At 37.5% G+C, this 17,829-nt stretch overlaps 1 protein-coding gene across 3 annotated transcripts in view; it reads right to left on the bottom strand.

Moving 5' to 3' along the window:
- Positions 1–17,233, bottom strand: part of zfpm2a (zinc finger protein, FOG family member 2a) — a 169,614-nt gene extending 152,381 nt beyond the window's left edge. For 2 of the 3 annotated variants that reach the window (XM_081389580.1, XM_081389581.1), the window contains exon 1: positions 16,983–17,233. In XM_081389580.1, coding sequence (XP_081245706.1) covers positions 16,983–17,022 — 40 coding nt within the window. In that variant the 5' untranslated portion in view covers positions 17,023–17,233. Of the gene's footprint in view, positions 1–15,446; positions 15,579–16,982 lie in introns of those variants that run through there. The other variant, XM_081389582.1, reaches the window with a different exon arrangement.
- Positions 17,234–17,829: the final 596 nt, after the last annotated feature.

The raw sequence follows: 17,829 nt of genomic DNA, 5'->3' as shown, positions 1-17,829 counted from the left end.
AATTCAAAACAGATATTTTTCCTCAGATATGTGACAGATGATCAGATGACTGCTTCCACTTATAAGAAGGACAAATGTGGCATTAAAATTTCTTGCAATTTTCTGAAAATCTTAAATGAACACGGTAATATCAACCTCACAGCCTAAAACACACACTCACACTGTCAAAGCACTTGGAATCAAAGTCTTTAAGGAGAAAAAGGCGAAGTAACACACACACACACACACACACACACACACACACACCAAACTTTGGGTGTGTTCGATTTGGATGATGTATGCAAGACCGAGTCCATGCTGGAGGGGTGTCAGAAAGCAATCAACGTTCCATCTCTGATGAGTCCGGCGACAGCGTGATTCACATCGAGGATGGAAAGCTGATGTGCTGGCCGAGACGAAGGCCAATGTTCCCCCTCGACCACCCCCCCGCCCCCTCCTCCCCCTCCAAAATGCCACACAATCACCAGAGATTAGACATGCATCTCAACTCCAAAGCCACAGAAGGAGAAAAAAAAACAGAGGACATAATTTGTGTCCTGATTATGATAGACTCTTTTATTCCACTTCTCGACACAGCTGTGGAGAGAGCTGACGTTGAGGAGTGTTACCATTGACTTACAAATGTCAAAATATGGAAAAAATGCACCCAGCTTAACCACAGAAGAAGTCTGACTGCCAAAGCGACTTGAAATGGATGCGAGAGTCTGAAAAGACGGCACACTCGTTTTAGCTACTCGTTTCAAAGCACAGATCTAGATTTTGAGGCGATCATGAAATATAACACCATTACGAACAACATTATAAACAAATCAGCATGTGCGTAAGGAGAAATAAAATCTGTCATTCTGTAAACTGTACGACTACACAGCAAACACAATAAACCACTGCTTTCTGATTTTATATAACAAGTATTCTTAAATACATTTCGTAACTACATCACAAACATCACAAAAATTCACACAGTGGCAAAATATAATGGGGGTCACATTGACATTCAGATGACAAGTCCAGCAAATTCAAATAGCGAAAAGATATTTGACCAATAGATTGATGTTTTGGCTCAACACACACACACACACACACACACACACACACACACACACACACACACACACACACACACACACACACACACACACACACACACACACACACACACACACACGCACACACACGCACACACACAATGTGGTTTGCACTGTTGCTGTAAATTGGGGTAGCTTATATACAGTATTTTATTTGTTATTTATTATTACATTTATTTAAAATACAATTATTTATTCAAAAGAAGTCCTACAGACATCATATCCTGTTACCCAACTCATTTAGCATGCTTCAAGTAGTCTCTCTGTAATCAACAATGTCCTTTTTACCCCACAAAGTTTATTTGACAATTCTGTATTTCATTATTTATGCTCCATGGCTCTGTTTGGAATAGCATACTACATTCCTATACTATTTTTGCAGTATGCATTACTGTATTTTTTCTGTACGAAATAGTATACAAAAGTTGTACTAATTACTGTATCTAACAAAGTGTGAAGCTCAACAGAGAACAAAGATAGAAAGACTATTTCCCATGATGCAATGCATTCCAGTTGACCATATTCAGTGTGTCAAACATACTAGAAGTTACGTATATAAACTGTTAAAGCTAAATTTGTTCAGATTTCTAAAAGATAAGACATTTCAACACAAAACTTGATAACTTTTTGAGCACAAAAGTTAAATTCAATGAATGATTAATTAAATTAAGTGATTAATTGAATCACTGCATTAAAATTAAACATACTCCTGCCACATAACAAAAATGCAACATACTACTAATTGTGATACTGCATACTGTTGCACACATTTTTTTTTTTTTTTACAATTTCATGTCAACAGGGATGACATGAAATTTCTATACGTTATAGAACACACTCATTAACAAAGTTTAATGTAAATGTTTATGTAAATTAATACATACATATTCATATATATGTATATTAATTTAAATAGAAGTTAAATAAATATATATTAACAAATTAAATTAGCACATTGTCATGTAGCCTTTAAGTAATTCTCAATGAAGTAAACAGAGATAAAGTCCGCAATTTACTTTCTGATACCGAAGAAACAATGGTATCGTCACACTTGGTTGCAAATTACAGGTACTTCTGATATTCAAACTAGGTAGTTTACAGTATGTACTGTGTGTAGTAAGTGCTAGTATGTCATTCCAAACATAACCTCAACAACCACTCTTTCTTTTTCCTTTCTATCCTCTGTCACTATCTCTCTCTCTCTCTCTCTCTCTCTCTGGCTTTGGCAGTGGAGATTGGACTCTGAACTCAACTTAGACACAAAGTTGGAGGATTTTACAGATGGTCGGGAAGAGGCTTTAGCATTTGAGGAGAGCCCAATTTCACACCGGTGTGTGTGTGTGTGTGTGTGTGTGTGCGTGTGTGAAAGCAGGCCACCTCTAATCCACTGACTGCAGAGAAGGCCTGCAGCTATCCTGCTGCCCAGCACTGCCCACAATCCTGGCTGCTTCTACAAAGCCATACATGGTGCATTAGAGGCCCGGGCTGAAGGACTCTCTGCTGATATGCCGATAGGTGCTGAACAAAGAGTCCACAGGGAACCGAGTGGACCCACACACGCCTGAACACCAGAGACACATGCAGTCACACGCCACGGCCTATTCACTGGGACCACACGGCCGCTGACCCGTTCACACCTCAGATCCGGATCATGCTAAAGGCCTGGTCACACTACACACTACCATTCAAATGCAAAAGCCTATGGACTGGTTTTCACTGTCTGTTGCTTTTGGCGTCACACTTGAGGTGTGTAGTTCCCATATTAACCAAGTTTTAAAGTCTGTCATGACCTCAACTAGGATGTCTATGAAACACGGTGAAAGCTATCTGTCAACATTCCCATTCATGACAGTCACTTGGTCATTCCAGATTATTATATAATATTTTTAGGGAGGAATGACATATCAGTGGTCATAAGCCAATAAAGTAGCCAAATGCCCACAATATTTCTAGTTGGTCTACATATTAAAAACACAAATCAATCTCAGAGCCTATAAAACAATGCATTAAGAAAATTCTTTGTTATATTTGTGAAAGTTATATACAGTATATATTTTTTACATTCATAAAAGTAAGGATTTTGTTTTATTTTCTTAAAAATATATATATATATTTTTTTTAGATTAATCATGATTTCCAGCCAAATCTTGACCACATGGATTAGCTTAAATCAGATAATAATGCTGGTCATTTAACAGCCAGGTCATTTTATTACAGTTAACTGAAATATGAAAGGGTCTTTGAACCTCTGAAAAAATTGCCTGAAGTACAAAACTATGTTTCTATATTTCTATATCTTTTAAACTGCCATAAAGAACAAAGTCAGAGAGAGAGAGGAAGAAACAAAGAGAGGTATAGGATAATTTTTTTTTTTAACTCAGATAAACGTGTGCAATCTTCTAAGTGGAGCTTGCTATCTAATTGGAGATAATGTGACGAAAGTCATTTTACTACATTCATTAAAGTCCTTTCAAATGTACATTTCTGACCAACACAAGGAGCTAATCTTCAGGAAAAGCTTTAGAAATGAATGGACATGGGAGATCATTACGATTAATGCGTCTATGAGCCAGGCAGCACACGTCCTTCAAACAATCCATCATGCATTACATTCACACATTACTGCACTCACAAACCCTCCAGTATCACCAACACACCATGTTTCAATCGTTAAGTTTGAAGCTCAATGGATGTCGGTTATGATGCATTATATATAAATTCAGCTTGAGTTTCTCTTCATTGACATGTGGTATATTTTCCTTTTACTAAAGATTTCTGAGGAAAGAAACTTATGCAAGTTACCTGTAATGATTTTGGTTCAGATTCCCCAATTACGGTTCTGTTGCGTTCTCAATTAGACTAATAATCTAATGTTGAATAAATGTGTTCATTACATTAATAAGAGAATGAACGGCAAGGGCTTTAAACGGGGAGTGACATTGACGCTAGAATGTTTTTACACAGTTCAGTGATGTGAAAGAGGTCAAGTAGGTTGACAAGAAGAATAAAAAGGATACGTAATCTCAAGGATGAGTCGTCTTTACAGACATAACAGGTTCCTTTTATTTTTATGTTTGTGCTTAAACCATAAAGATGTTAAATCTAATCAGACATGAGACTGGTTGCCATTAAACTGCTTTTTCTTTCTTTGCTCCACGTACGTGTAGTTTTAGTTATGACGTGTGTCACACCTGATACACAACATTAGTCCTTTAGTACGAAAATCGCAGACAAGAAACCCTCTACAATTGCAAGAGTTTGTTTCAAAAATCTGACTAAGAAAGACAAAAATAATTTACGTTTTACACATTTAAAGTTATCAACTTTAAGGATTAAAAGAAGCAGAGCCTCAAAGCCAAAGATAAAACTCATTGTAAAATAAAATCTATAATAAAAATGTATGTTGAATGTAAATCACCTCACAGCAGACGCTGCCCCACTTGACCACTGTGCTATAACTAGTTTCACGAGACCAGTGGAAGATGAGAGAGAAGGAGACGAATATCTGTGACCTTTTTGTCCTTCACATTTGCCGAGCTTCAATCTGAAAGAGGGAATCAAACACACTGATCCGAAACTCGCTGTCAAACGCAGAGCCAGACATCAATCAATCAGCACTTTCATATATATATATATATTTTTTGGCCTCTCTTATCATTTGACCCATGTGTTATCCTGGCTTAAGAAAGTTGATGATGGTCAAATGTGTGCCTCTGCAAATCCCAAAAACACACACACCAACTCACATATACAGTATAGACCCCCCCCCCCCCCCCCCACCACCACCACCCCAGCCTGTTGTTTATATATTCTATATATCTTAAAATATTAGACACAAACAGAACGATAGCAGATTTGGTCTGCTTCTCTCATGTAAATTTATTACACATTTCTTATTTTTTGTTTTGAGTTTTACAGACTCTTTTCATCCACTTTCAAATATCATTTTGTTTCACAGAAGTAAGAAATTCATACATGTTTGGAGCGTGATGAACAGAACCGAATTTTCACATGAGTGTGAGTAAACAGAACATAATTTAAATTTTTGCATGAACCATACCATTAAAGCCTAATCCTGGTTCATGTTTTCTGTGTATACTGTATCATGTGAATGCAGAAGGGCAGATATGCCTGAATCAGAGGATAAAACAGGGTTTTACAGAAAGTCCATATCATGACAAACCTCAGACATGCGGTCCTGTCAAATCAATGCACAGCTTTGCCCTTAAAGCCTTAACATGTTCTGGAGGTTTACTTCTCATTTCTTACATATCTGACGTAAATTGTTGATCTGTTTATTTCCCGGAGCTTTGTCTCCAGTGATTTTCCAGCCAGTCGGAAACATGATGTCCGCTTTATATTACAGACTCGAGGAAATACTGATGTACAAATTGAAGTGAAAGGCCTGATGTTTAATCCTCCCCAGCACCTTTCCCTTAATAATGTTTCCCAAGAAATGCCAGAGAAATGCCCAAACCCTCCATCAGATACACACCAGCTCCACTAATTCCTGCCAGAAACTCACACTTCAATATGTCTGTCACCAGCTTAAGGTCAGTGTGTATGAGAAATATTCCCTGTAAATCTTAATATGAGTGAAAAATAAGTAGTATCATCATCATCATAAGCTCAAGAAGTGAATTTGTGTCCAATCAACATCTCCATTGCAAAGATAAAGAAAACAAAATCACAAAAATTAGATCTCTTTAAGATCTCTCAAAAGACAATGAGAACGACTGAATGAAAATCAAAGACATTTCTACTGAGAAATCACATGCGTCTCTTCTTCAGTTCAGATGAGATTTTCCAATCAAGGCAGAACTGGAAGATTGTAAAATGGAAAACCAAAGTTTAATTTGTCTTCAAAAGAGATCTAAACAACGTCTCAAACTGTGCTCAGATTTCCTCAATATGAATGCAAAAAATTCTCATAAAAATCCCCCCTAAAATGACCGGTGAACCGTCTGAGACAAGGTTGGAACTTCAATTAAACATTGAGAAGTGCATCAATGAGTTCATATTTAAATAAAACATAACTGTGTACTCTATGTCTCAGAAAGAAACACTCTTCCTCTTCCTCACTTCCTCTTCCCCCGCTCCTGAATCTATGTCTAATACTGATACTGGCTAAAGTCTCATTCATTCTGAGAAGCACTGGATTGTGTGTTTGTGTTCAACTCCATGCCTCACACACACATAAACAAGCTTAACACAAGTCAATATCCATATTCATTACATGCTAAGATTTCCGCTGATAAAATTTTGGCGGGCAGATTGGCGGTCTAACCCGTGAAACGCACTTAATTGAGCCGTATCCACGCCGGTGATGTTCGGAGCCAAGGTGACGGAGACGTGCGAGTGAAATGAGTGAATTCATGATGTTGCCCCTTCACTCTCTTTCTGGCTGTTTCCCCTTTTGGCAGGGGCCAAATAGAGAATCCCCAAGGGAGGAGTGTGTGGGGGGGTATACGAGCGTCTGTGTGTTGGGATCCCTGGGGGGCTATTCTGAGCCTGATGAGGTATATAACCAAGCTGGAACCAAATCGCAAACTGGGCCATAACTGGGACCTCTGGGAGAACAAGTGGGAAAGACAAGGAGAGAAGTTGTCGTATATCGCAGACTGGCTGCACTAATGTTGGGGAGTAACTAACTTAAAGTAGATTCCCTACTAACCTACATCTTTTATTAACATGACACCTTCATCATTATGCTTTCAATAAGTTAAGTTTTATTTTCAGTAAATTGAATTATTTAAATGTTTTTTGTGCCATTATGCCATATATATATGGCATATATATATATATATATATATATATATATAGTTACACCCTTAGAGGCTAGTTTTAAAGTAGCTTTCCCAACACTGGTCTATACACAGGTATGGTGTAGAGTGCCATGTTGAGAAAAAAAGGGAATATCTTTAAATATTTTGTTCTGATCAATATATTTGATGAGAGTCATTCATTTGTGCGAGTGTGTGTATGGTTGTGTGTATGTGTGTTAGTCTTCATTTGATGCCTGAACAATCGATGGGCACTTTCATAAAAATTAATAAATAAATAAGCTAACATAAAATGACATCAGGCTCACCTCTTACATGTCTGTGAGAGCCATATACCTCTGATTAATATGAAACAGTTTTTAATAGAGCCTTTGTGAAAACATTTACTGACAATACACAGACACAACAATTATGAATGAACTGCTGAAGGAAAGCAAACAACTTGAATATTATTTGTGTGTATATGTGTATAATATAGTATTTTATAGTATGAAAGTTTCTAATAAGGGTTTGGGTTTTACAGCGTTTCTCAAACTACACCATTAATTTATTCTTATTCACATTTGATTATTAATATACATGAATTTTGACTGACAGACACCTGCACACACATCAACACATCAACTGCACACTTGATCTGACAATCGCAGCTTAATTTTATTTATAAAAGTCCCCGCTTCAGACTAAACAGGTTCTAAAACCCTCCACCTAAAAGGACAATTGTATGGGTCAGAGGCTAAAAAAATACCTAAGAAACTCCTTAAAGTGCCCCTATTGTGCTATTTTAACGGTTCCAAATTTTGCTTTGGAGGTCTTCTAGAATAGGTTTACATACATCAAAGATAAAAAAAAAAAATGCTTTAATTTTCTCAAACTAATATTGCTGCATCACCTCTTTTCTCAAAGAGCCTGGAAATGGTTCATTCAAAAATTCTCTCTCTTTAAACACTGCCTTTCTGAGAGTATTCTATGCTCTGATTGGTCGGACAGCCCAGTCTATTGTGATTGGTCTCCTCTGCTTTGATTGGTCAGATGGCCCAGTCTATTGCGATTGGTCTCCTCTGCTCTAATTGGTCACGAATCACTAATGATATACGATATGAACAGTAACGGTGGCATAGTTTTGTTTCTGTATCAATTCCAGCGAATCCTCATCCTTTTGAAGTGAATGCGAAGTGGATTCGAAGCGCTGAAAACAGCATCTTCTCAACATGTCGACAACACAAACCAAACTCTTCCAGGCCTCAGCTACAAGTAGTGTTTGAGAGCGAGTAAAAATAAACATTGTTCGCGGGCAGCCAATGAAAACATTAGGCTGGCTTTATGCAAATTTGTTATATTGTTACGTTGCTAAAAGGAAGTGACTCTGAAATTACTAATAACTCGCTTTATTCAGAATCAATTCTTTCTTTTAGGAGAAGATATTTTCATTGATCTTTAAACCTTTTACAAACAGCTATATTACATTGCATGAAAGGAACAATAAAAAGAAACACATAATGGGGCACTTTAAATTAAAAATAAAATAGACTGAAATACAGGAAGAGGATAGAGCTAACATTGATAGCATATCGACGCAAAACTTGGTATCTTGATTGATCTGAAAACAGTTTGAGATCTCTTCTGAAACTCAGGAAGACAAAAGTCAGATTACTAGGGTCCTTTTCTCAGGAGAAAAAAAACTATTATTTAATCTCATTGGTGCCTTGAAGAAACAATTGAGATGTAAAAGAGATCTCATTTGTGATTTTTCCTTCCTCAGGGCATGCAGTATCAGACTTTAAATACTGATGTTCCAACCTTCCATTTCTGTTTTGATCAAAATGAGGCCAGAGAGAGATAGAGAGAGAGACAGAGAGAAAAACACAAAGGGCCCAATCGATGATCTGAGAGTCTAAACTAGATTTCTAAGCAGTTTGCCACTCTCAGCAGCAAGATAAGATAAACTTTCTTTGACCTGAGCGATGAAGTTGCCATGGCGATCAGGGAGTACACTTTCCCTATTGGTATTACGCTGATGTAACAACAAATAGAACTAGATCGCATGGCCGATAGCGCTGATTAATTAATACCAATATCGATCTGTACAAGCAAGACACAAGGCTATTAACTCTGAGGCTGAAAGTCAATTGTTACCTGGAGCTCAATAGACTGATCACTGATATCACAGCTAAATAAACTAAACAACAGAAGACACAGATTAGTCAAGTACGATTTCTGCGATTTGATCTTGTTAGGTCCTTCAAGACAGAGTGAAAGGAAAAAGTTGACTTAAAGGGACAGTTCAGCCAAACATCATTTACTCACCCTCATGCCAAGCAGAAAAGGAGAAACCAACCAATAAATACCATTGAAGTAGTTGAAATAGCTCAAACGAGTAATTCAGTACCTTTCAGAAAGTTTGGGGTCAGCAAGATTTTTAAATCTTTTTGAAGTTTCTTATGTTCACAAAGGCTGCATTTATTTGATGAAAATACAGTAAAATTAGCAAAATTGTGAAATATTATTACAATTTAAGGAACAGTTTTAATATATTTGAAAATGGAGGGGGGGGGGGTAAATAGAATTAAATGCATCCTTGCTGATTAAAAGTACAAGTTTCAAAAAATAAAATAAAAATGTAACCCAAACTTTTGAACATAGCGTGAATAAAATATTTATTTAGATTTATTTGCATAATATATTTATATAATTTGTATTCTTTTTTAGGTTTTGATTTGAACAACATAAGGGAGAGTCAAAATCTTCATTTTTGGGTGAACTATCGCGTTCATCAAGTTCATCAATTGTGAGGAAAAATAGCTGCATCATTACCAACTAACAGGTTTCTGAGAATTAATGATTCGGGATTAAAGCTAATGTGAATCTTAAGTGACAACCGTAAATTGATGAGTTGCTCTCTTAAGATGAAGATATTGTTTTAAGTGTTTTTTTCTGTACAAATATCACAGCCAAGGAAGGAAAATTGTCAGCTCTGGAATCATTCGTGAGGAATTCAGGAAAAAGGAAGATAAAGAGGAAACTTTGACAGGAAATGACCTCCACCTTTTGAAACCGCCAACCCTGATGCATCATAGACTGTTTTCCAACACAGACAGACAAACTGACAGCGAGAGAGAAAAGGAAAAGGGGACTGTTCAGAGAGTCAAAAATGACAGCATTCCTCCTCTCTATTGATGGATGTCCAAACTCTTTACACACATCTGTATTTTCCTCCCAGGAAACGCAGATGGTCACTCTACATACACACTTGCTCAATGGAACTCTCACAAATGAAACCAGTGACAATAACAAGACCTGAAGCATACTCTATGATGTATACTTTACATAAACGCAAAGCTATGAAAAGCTTCGCGATAACATGTATTGCTGCATTTGGAAATTATTCAGATCGTAATTCATTACGAAACCCATGTTGTGTTGCATTTTACAAAAGTTTTCTCTTTAAGGTAAACCATTTTTTTTTCTCCGATTGCTCTACGTTCAGAAATGCATCAGGCTTTTTGTCTGGTAATTTTGTCATTAAAACAGCTTCCCTAGTTTTTTATTATTATTATTATTTAATCCATGATTTTTATAAACAACATGATAAGCATTCCGTTGAGAACAAGAAAAAAGTCAACAAAACAAGACAAAAATACTAACAAAACAACGGTATTTCATCCATTCCACATGTACAAAATATCATAGTATATAATAATAAAAAAAGATATTCAAGGTTTTAACCAAAACAAACCCCACTCTTTTGCTTGATATTTGCTTGATATGATATTGACATTTGAACATAACTCGTCCGCTTAAAGGGATAGTTCTGTCATAAATTACTCGCCCTCATGTCGTTCCAAACCCGTAAGACTTTCGTTCATCTTCGGAACACAAATGAAGATATTTTTGATTAAATCTGAGAGCTTTCTGTCCCTCCATAGACAGCTACACAACTACAACTTTGAAGCTTAGCAAAAGTTCATAAAGAGATAAAACTAATCCATATGAATTGAGCGGTTAAGTCCAAATTTTCTAAAGAGACTGGATCGCGTTATATAATGAACTGATTGAATTTAGGCTTTAATTCACATATAAACATTCATCAGTTGAGGTAAACGGAAGCTCAAGCATGTTTGCTTGACGTGCAAGAACCAATGAGGTTCATTCTCGTGTTACGCATCACGTTTGAGCTTCTACAAGAACCAATGAGGTTCATTCTCGGGTTACGCATCACGTTTGAGCTTCTACATGAACCAATGAGGTTTTTTCTCGCGCGTCAAGAAGGTTCGGTTGAGCTTCTGTTTATATTCGCTGATCAATGTGAATAAAAGACTATATTAAATCGCTTCATCATATACAGCAATCAAGTCTCTTCAGAAAATTTGAAATAAACCGCTCAATTAATATTTTTACGATGAATTTTACGACTTTATGATCTCTTTATTAACTTTTTTGAAGCATCAAAGTGGTAGTTGTGTAATTGTCAATGGAAGAACAGAAAGCTCTCAGATTTCTACAAAAAGATCTTCACTTGTGTTCCGAAGAACATGAGGAATGACATGAGGGTGAGTAATTAATGGCAGAATTTTTATTTTTGGGTGAACTAATCCTACTGGGTGAACTAAATGACTGAGGCAGGAATGCATGCATTTTGAATGCAACCACGCGATTTCAATTCAGACCAAGCATTTGCATTTGAGTAATTGATAAAAGCAGAAGACTGAAAAATATTGTCAGTACATTGGAGCATTTGCTTTCTATAAGTTTGTGGATACAAATGGCTCCTTCAGCTTAGACAAGGCAAAACTACGCAAGCTGTTATTGGCAGCCAACAGATGTCGAAAAGGAAAGTTGGCATCCAGCAGCTATTCGTCATGAGACAAATCTATAAGGAAAACAAAAAACTGCACACTTTCATCAGTGGAATCTAACAAAAAAAAAAATTCTAAAATATGAGAAAGTCATCTCAGAGGAGTCTTATTATTACCACAATGACATTCTCCTCCAAAACCAATGAATGCTTGAGCTGGTTTGGACAACAGTTCAATAGAACACAATACACACACACACACACACACAGTCTTCACGCGTCAGAATTTCCCCGATGATGAAACACATCGACCAGACCGCAGACACAAAGATGTAAGGACCATATACATTCAATAATTTGATAAAACAAAAAGGCATAAAAATAGAACAAAATATACTAAACTGACTGACTGGTAAACCACAGAATTCAAACCACAGAGTTTCATCTCCAACATAAACATATCCATGCACACACACACACTGACATGTTGGCAGCCAAGTCAGCAAACACTCTCACTGCACCATTATAAGTTGAGTCTGTGATAAACCCCATCCAGAGATAGACGTGTCACCTGATAGGCCTGACGGAGCTCTCGTATGACATCATCATCTGCTGGGCGGAGCCGAGATGACAATCACGCACTCATTATGAAGTCATACTGACAGTCCATTACACACATACACTGACACATAGCAACAACAAACCTCCACCCGAGATCTCTGACTATTATTTTCCAACACAGAAAGCTGGCAAATCCTCCATATACTTCAGTTCGAGCGTAATAATCATTTGGATTGGCACTGGATCGTGAATACACTTTTAAAGTACTGTAGCTATTTCAGTCAGACGTTTCCTTTGTCAGCTGAAAACTGAGAAACAGTGCGAATTGGTTTGGAAGAGGCTCAAAAAGGTTTGAAACAGTCCGCTCCTGACCATGTTGTCGAATTGGTTAGAATTAGTTTTGCTCAAAAACCTAGTGAACATCCTACTTAGACAGCATTGTAAGGCATTGCTGCTCATTTGCATAAAGTCAAATCGCCAACAGTTGTTTGAAATTAATGACTTTAGGTTGCTACAAACTGCTGTCACTGTGATCGTCCCTTTGGATCTCTCATTAGGGAAAAGGCAATCCTAGAATGCACTGCGACAAGCTCAGTGAAAAATAATATGTTGATTATTAAATACCAAAAGTCTAATCTAATTAAATATGTACTAATGTATCCATGCTAATGCCAAACTCTACTGAAAGCAATTGTGAGAGATATTTGTGTAGCACTGCTAACATAAATTGAGACAAAATAACTTCCATTCAATTAATTTTTTTTTATGGGGGGGGTAAATACTGGGGAAAACAAAAAGGGAAAATGCTCCTTTTTGTTTAAAGGCATTAAATAATTATAGGATTTAAATGGAATAAAGAAAAAGAAAGAAGATAAAGAAACAAAAATGTATTGGATGATATTATGAACAATTCAATTTGAGCTCTTTGCAAATTAAATATGGGTTAGGGTATCGTTACCCTAACATTCCTGAAAACTGCTGTTAATGTTTCTTGTTGTTATGAATTACATAAAATCAAAATGGTAGCCTTTAATTCAAAACTGCAACAAAATTTGTTGAGTATAGTTCGCATCACTGGGTTTTACCTAGTCATCTAACATGTCTATCAAAAAAGAATGGTCAAAACCGTTAAAACTGAATTCATGTTCAGAGTCTGTGAGCAATAAAGCCCGCCCTCTTTGATTTGATTGGCCAAGTCCATCATCTTAACACTGACAATCGCTGTTAGACCACTGTGGCAAATCAGCCTAAAAATATCACTTTTAAAACTTTTAGCCACCCTTACAACAAACAGAGCGGTGTGTAATGAAGAGCATCATCAACAACATCAAATACTGGCTCTCAAAGTCTCTGGTGGTGACAGCCGTGACGCTAGCGTCGCCAAGGTCACGGGTTCAATTCTCAGGGAATGCATGAACTGATTAAAAGGACACCATAAATGCAATTCAAGTCGCTTTGGATAAAAGCATCTGCCAAATGCACAAATGTATTATGATACCCATGTAGGAAGTACACAACAATGCAGCTCGCTGGCTTTGGAAACAGAGCTGAAAGAGAAACCGTAGCATCTCACAAAGCAAAGTGATGCTGCAGAGAGCGTGAACAGATGGAGAGAGGCTATACCCATCACCCCTGCCTGCTCTCCAACCCCACATGTGCAACACGAATGGCTATTTTACAGACAAATTACACCACGGGGCATGCTTTCCATTCCCCAACCTGTGTATCAGCCCTGCCTATTACAGCGCCAACAGGCATTCCTCAACGCAGACTGAGACATCACACTCTCCTGCGAAGCTAATCGAGCTCCATCCAAACACATCAGCCATATTTTCATCTCTTCCTGTCATAAATTTTCTCTGGCCCCGGCTCGGCCCGGTTAACAATCGGCCCAATTTATTGGCATATTGGCATGAGGTGATAAGGGCTAAAAACAACAGCAGCAAGCAGCCGCTCGTGAAGATGAGCTGATAACGCAGATATGAGCTCCCATACAAAACATCTCACCCTCCATCACCTCTCTATCAAACTCTTATTACGACGAGAAGAACTGAAAGAGGAGAGGGCGAGAGGGGTCTTCGCTTCGCCGGTGGGGGCGGGGACCAAAACTAACGCAAAATAAATATTGATAAAAAATAAATAAAAAAAATGGAATCAGATGTAACGTTTCAGGGCCAAAAAAACAAGGAGGAGAAATACATAATTTATCACAGCATTATCGGGATATCCAGGCAGCCTAATCAAGGAGCGGTGGATGACTATTTTTTGCCTTATCATCCAAAGTGGTGGAAACGGAGAGGGAATTATCAGCCGGCTGCAGATTGCTGGGTTGGAATTTTAATGGTAATAATCGCGGCTCTGATGGTATATCTCCCCGCCTTATCTTTCCCATTATCTGGCCCTATCTCACAGGCATCGGTGCAAATTAATGGTGCTTTTTCAGCACGGCCTTTTTATCATTGCTCAGAGAGCACCCAAGGGGAGAGAATAAGCAAAATATTAAAATACTGCATAAATCACAATTTAAGATAACCGTCCAACGTATGGAGGGGGCGTACGGTGCCCAACAACCTTTTTGTCCTTTAGAATGACTCGGTCTCTCTGTTCACTGGATCTCTCTTCCTCTTCCTGAAGTGCCGGAGAGAGGAACTATGGGCTTCGCGTGACCTTTCGGAGCCAGAGACAATACCCTGATATTATGAATGCTCTAGTAACGGAGCTGTGAGAGCTGTTAGATAACTCAGACCTCAGTTTCCTGGACGTATCAAAAGGGGCTATCGTCGCAGATCGATTTGCATGCAAACGCCTCGGTCAACAGTTTAATGACTCTAGCTCATTTCTGGTATTCTAAAGCTGTCGTGCTCGTCGAATGACGACGGAAAGTACCACATCAAACAAAACACGACTGAAAGCCTTCAATCGTATTTGTGTTTACTGTACTGTACGCTGGTACAGTCAAACAATATTTGCTCTCGCACTCTCACTGCAATCCGTCTTAATGTTTCAGTGTCTGGATTATTGAAATGAGACATTCTCAAAGAAATATTTTTTTTTTTTGAAAAGTTACATTTAAGGCTCAAAATAGCACGCACCATCTCATGCGCGCACACACTCAAAGAGAAGCTTTTTCTTTCACTAGTACACACTCTGCATGACACACATACAAATATCGAGCAGCGACAAAAAAATGATATGGCTTTCAGAATTGTGCAACTAGTTTACCTCGCTTGTTCTCATCCCCTTGGCTCAGTTTAACCTGTTTCTAAAAAAACATTTCACAACAGAGAAAGAAGATCCTTCATCCTTCCTCCCTGCGGTCCACACACACACACACACACACACACACACACACACACACACACACAGGCTGCTAAGGGCCCAGACCAGCGATCGCACTTCGACTCCTTCATTCGCAAAAGATAAATGCCACAATAGCCAGCTCATTTAATTATTGTATAAAAGACAGAACTGCAATTTTATTGTCTGATCTTTTCACTTCCTGAAGTGCAAAAAATATTCAAGTACAATCATAACAGTGTCCAAAAATAGGCCTGAAAAATAGAAATGCTCAAGCTACTGATGGTGTATATTTTATGAAACACATTATTTATTTAACTCTGTAGAGCTCTGCAGATTATTCTAGGCTGAGATGTGTCATATTCATTAAATATGAAATTTATTTTAGACTACAGAAATACTTTTGGAAGGATGCATTCGAAGAATACAACTATTGAGTAAAAATACAATATTTCATTTTCTTACATTATAGAAAATATATTTCAGTCTGTATCAGTCTGTGTGAGGGATTTTGGGCAATTTTTATTTCATGATATCAATATCAGATTCTAAAAAGACCCTTTACAAGAAAAGCTGGAAATGTTTTAAAACTAAAAACTGAAGCACAACTCAACTATCAGCATTTATTATGCGTTCGAAGCCACCATAAAACTAGAACAATTGTAAAAATTAAACCTTGAAAAAATCATCGCCTAAAACATCTTCACATGCTCAAATACAAAAAGACTGAAAGATGAACTGACTCAAAACACATTGTCTCACCTTTTTAAAGAATCAGCTGAACATATAAAATAACATATACAAATCAGTGCAAGAGATTCTATGAAACTTTCAGCACTAAACAAACACATGCATTAGGCTACTATTATAAATGCACTTCTAACAAAAAAAACACAATTGCATTTAAAAACAGTTTTTTCTATTCTGCCTGAAAAGGTTCTAGAATATGCATTAAGAATAAATAAATGCAAAATAAAAACATAATAAGCAAGTCTTTAAATGTCACTAACTGCATCATTATGAAAAACATCTCCACATGCCTCAACAAATAAAATAAAAAAACACTGAAAGATAGACTGACTGTAAACAGACCCTCTGAAAGAATCATCTTCAAATCTAAAACAACTACTTTAGTCAGTTCCTGTGATTGTCATATGAAACTTTCAGCATGAAATAAGCACATTCTACATCTCAATAAGAATACAAGAATATTAACGAAGAATGTGCAAAACGAAAGCATAACAAACAAGACTTAAATATCTTACATCGATTGTATCACGCTCATTAAAGACAAAAACACCGAAACAACAAAGATAATTTAAAGAAGGACTAAAAGAAAGACATTTGACATACTATCAGTTGTGATACTAAACTGATCGATCTCTGTCTCCCTTTCATCCAACTTTACTCCGCCTGGCTTAGAAACAAATAACAGTAATAATCACAAACCGAGTAACTTACGTTTGATTTGCCGGGGGTTGCTCTGCTTTCTGCGGGACATGTTGATCCGGATGATTATTGATTATTAAATATTATTATAGGTTGTTATTAGAGGTTATTATGGATCATCCAAGAACCGAACGGGTCGCAGAAGGAATGAGGATTATTATTCACAGGCTCTTGCTCTCACACGCGCGTCCCCCTCGCTCAGTGCGTGCGTGTAGCCTATATGTGTGTGTGTGCGCGCGGAGCTGCGGTCCGCTCGGACTGACGGCAGAGGGGAAGGCGTTTCGCGCTTTTGTTTGAACATGAAGTTTGATCCACCGCGGGCGCCGTACACACACAATCTTTTACATGTATGGCTGTTAAACTTCAGTTCATACGGATTATTGTTCCAAAAAGCACTAAACTGACGCCAAACGTGTTCATTATTTTTTGAATTTTCAAAAAATTTATTTAAAAGGTTTGATAGACAGAAATGTCGAATAAAAGAAACTTAAGTAGCCTAGCCTATTGATGATTTGATCTATTTATCGAGTATAAAGTGTTCCTACTACCTAATAGATATGTGCATCTGAAATTACAATTGTCGTTGTGACAACCCTAGTGAGGAGTGCCTAGCGCGTTATTTATTTATTTATTTATTTTGACAATCAGAAACGTTCGTTAGCCTACCTGTCAATCATCCGTATCCGGCTATTTTTTACAGTCTATGGTATCCGGGTTTGCTCAAATCGGATTGGCTGCCATTATTTGGAGGGCGGGGTTTTGGAACAGGTGTGGTTGAAGTAAGAACCACACCTACCTAAAGTAAAATAGATTATCGCTTAGATCGCTTCTTGCTTTCTAAATTGCACCGAGCGTCCTT

The sequence above is a fragment of the Scardinius erythrophthalmus genome, assembly GCF_964197995.2.
Source record: "Scardinius erythrophthalmus genome assembly, chromosome: 16".
NCBI classification, from domain to species: domain Eukaryota; kingdom Metazoa; phylum Chordata; class Actinopteri; order Cypriniformes; family Leuciscidae; genus Scardinius; species Scardinius erythrophthalmus.
This window is presented reverse-complemented; position numbering and strand designations above follow the sequence as displayed.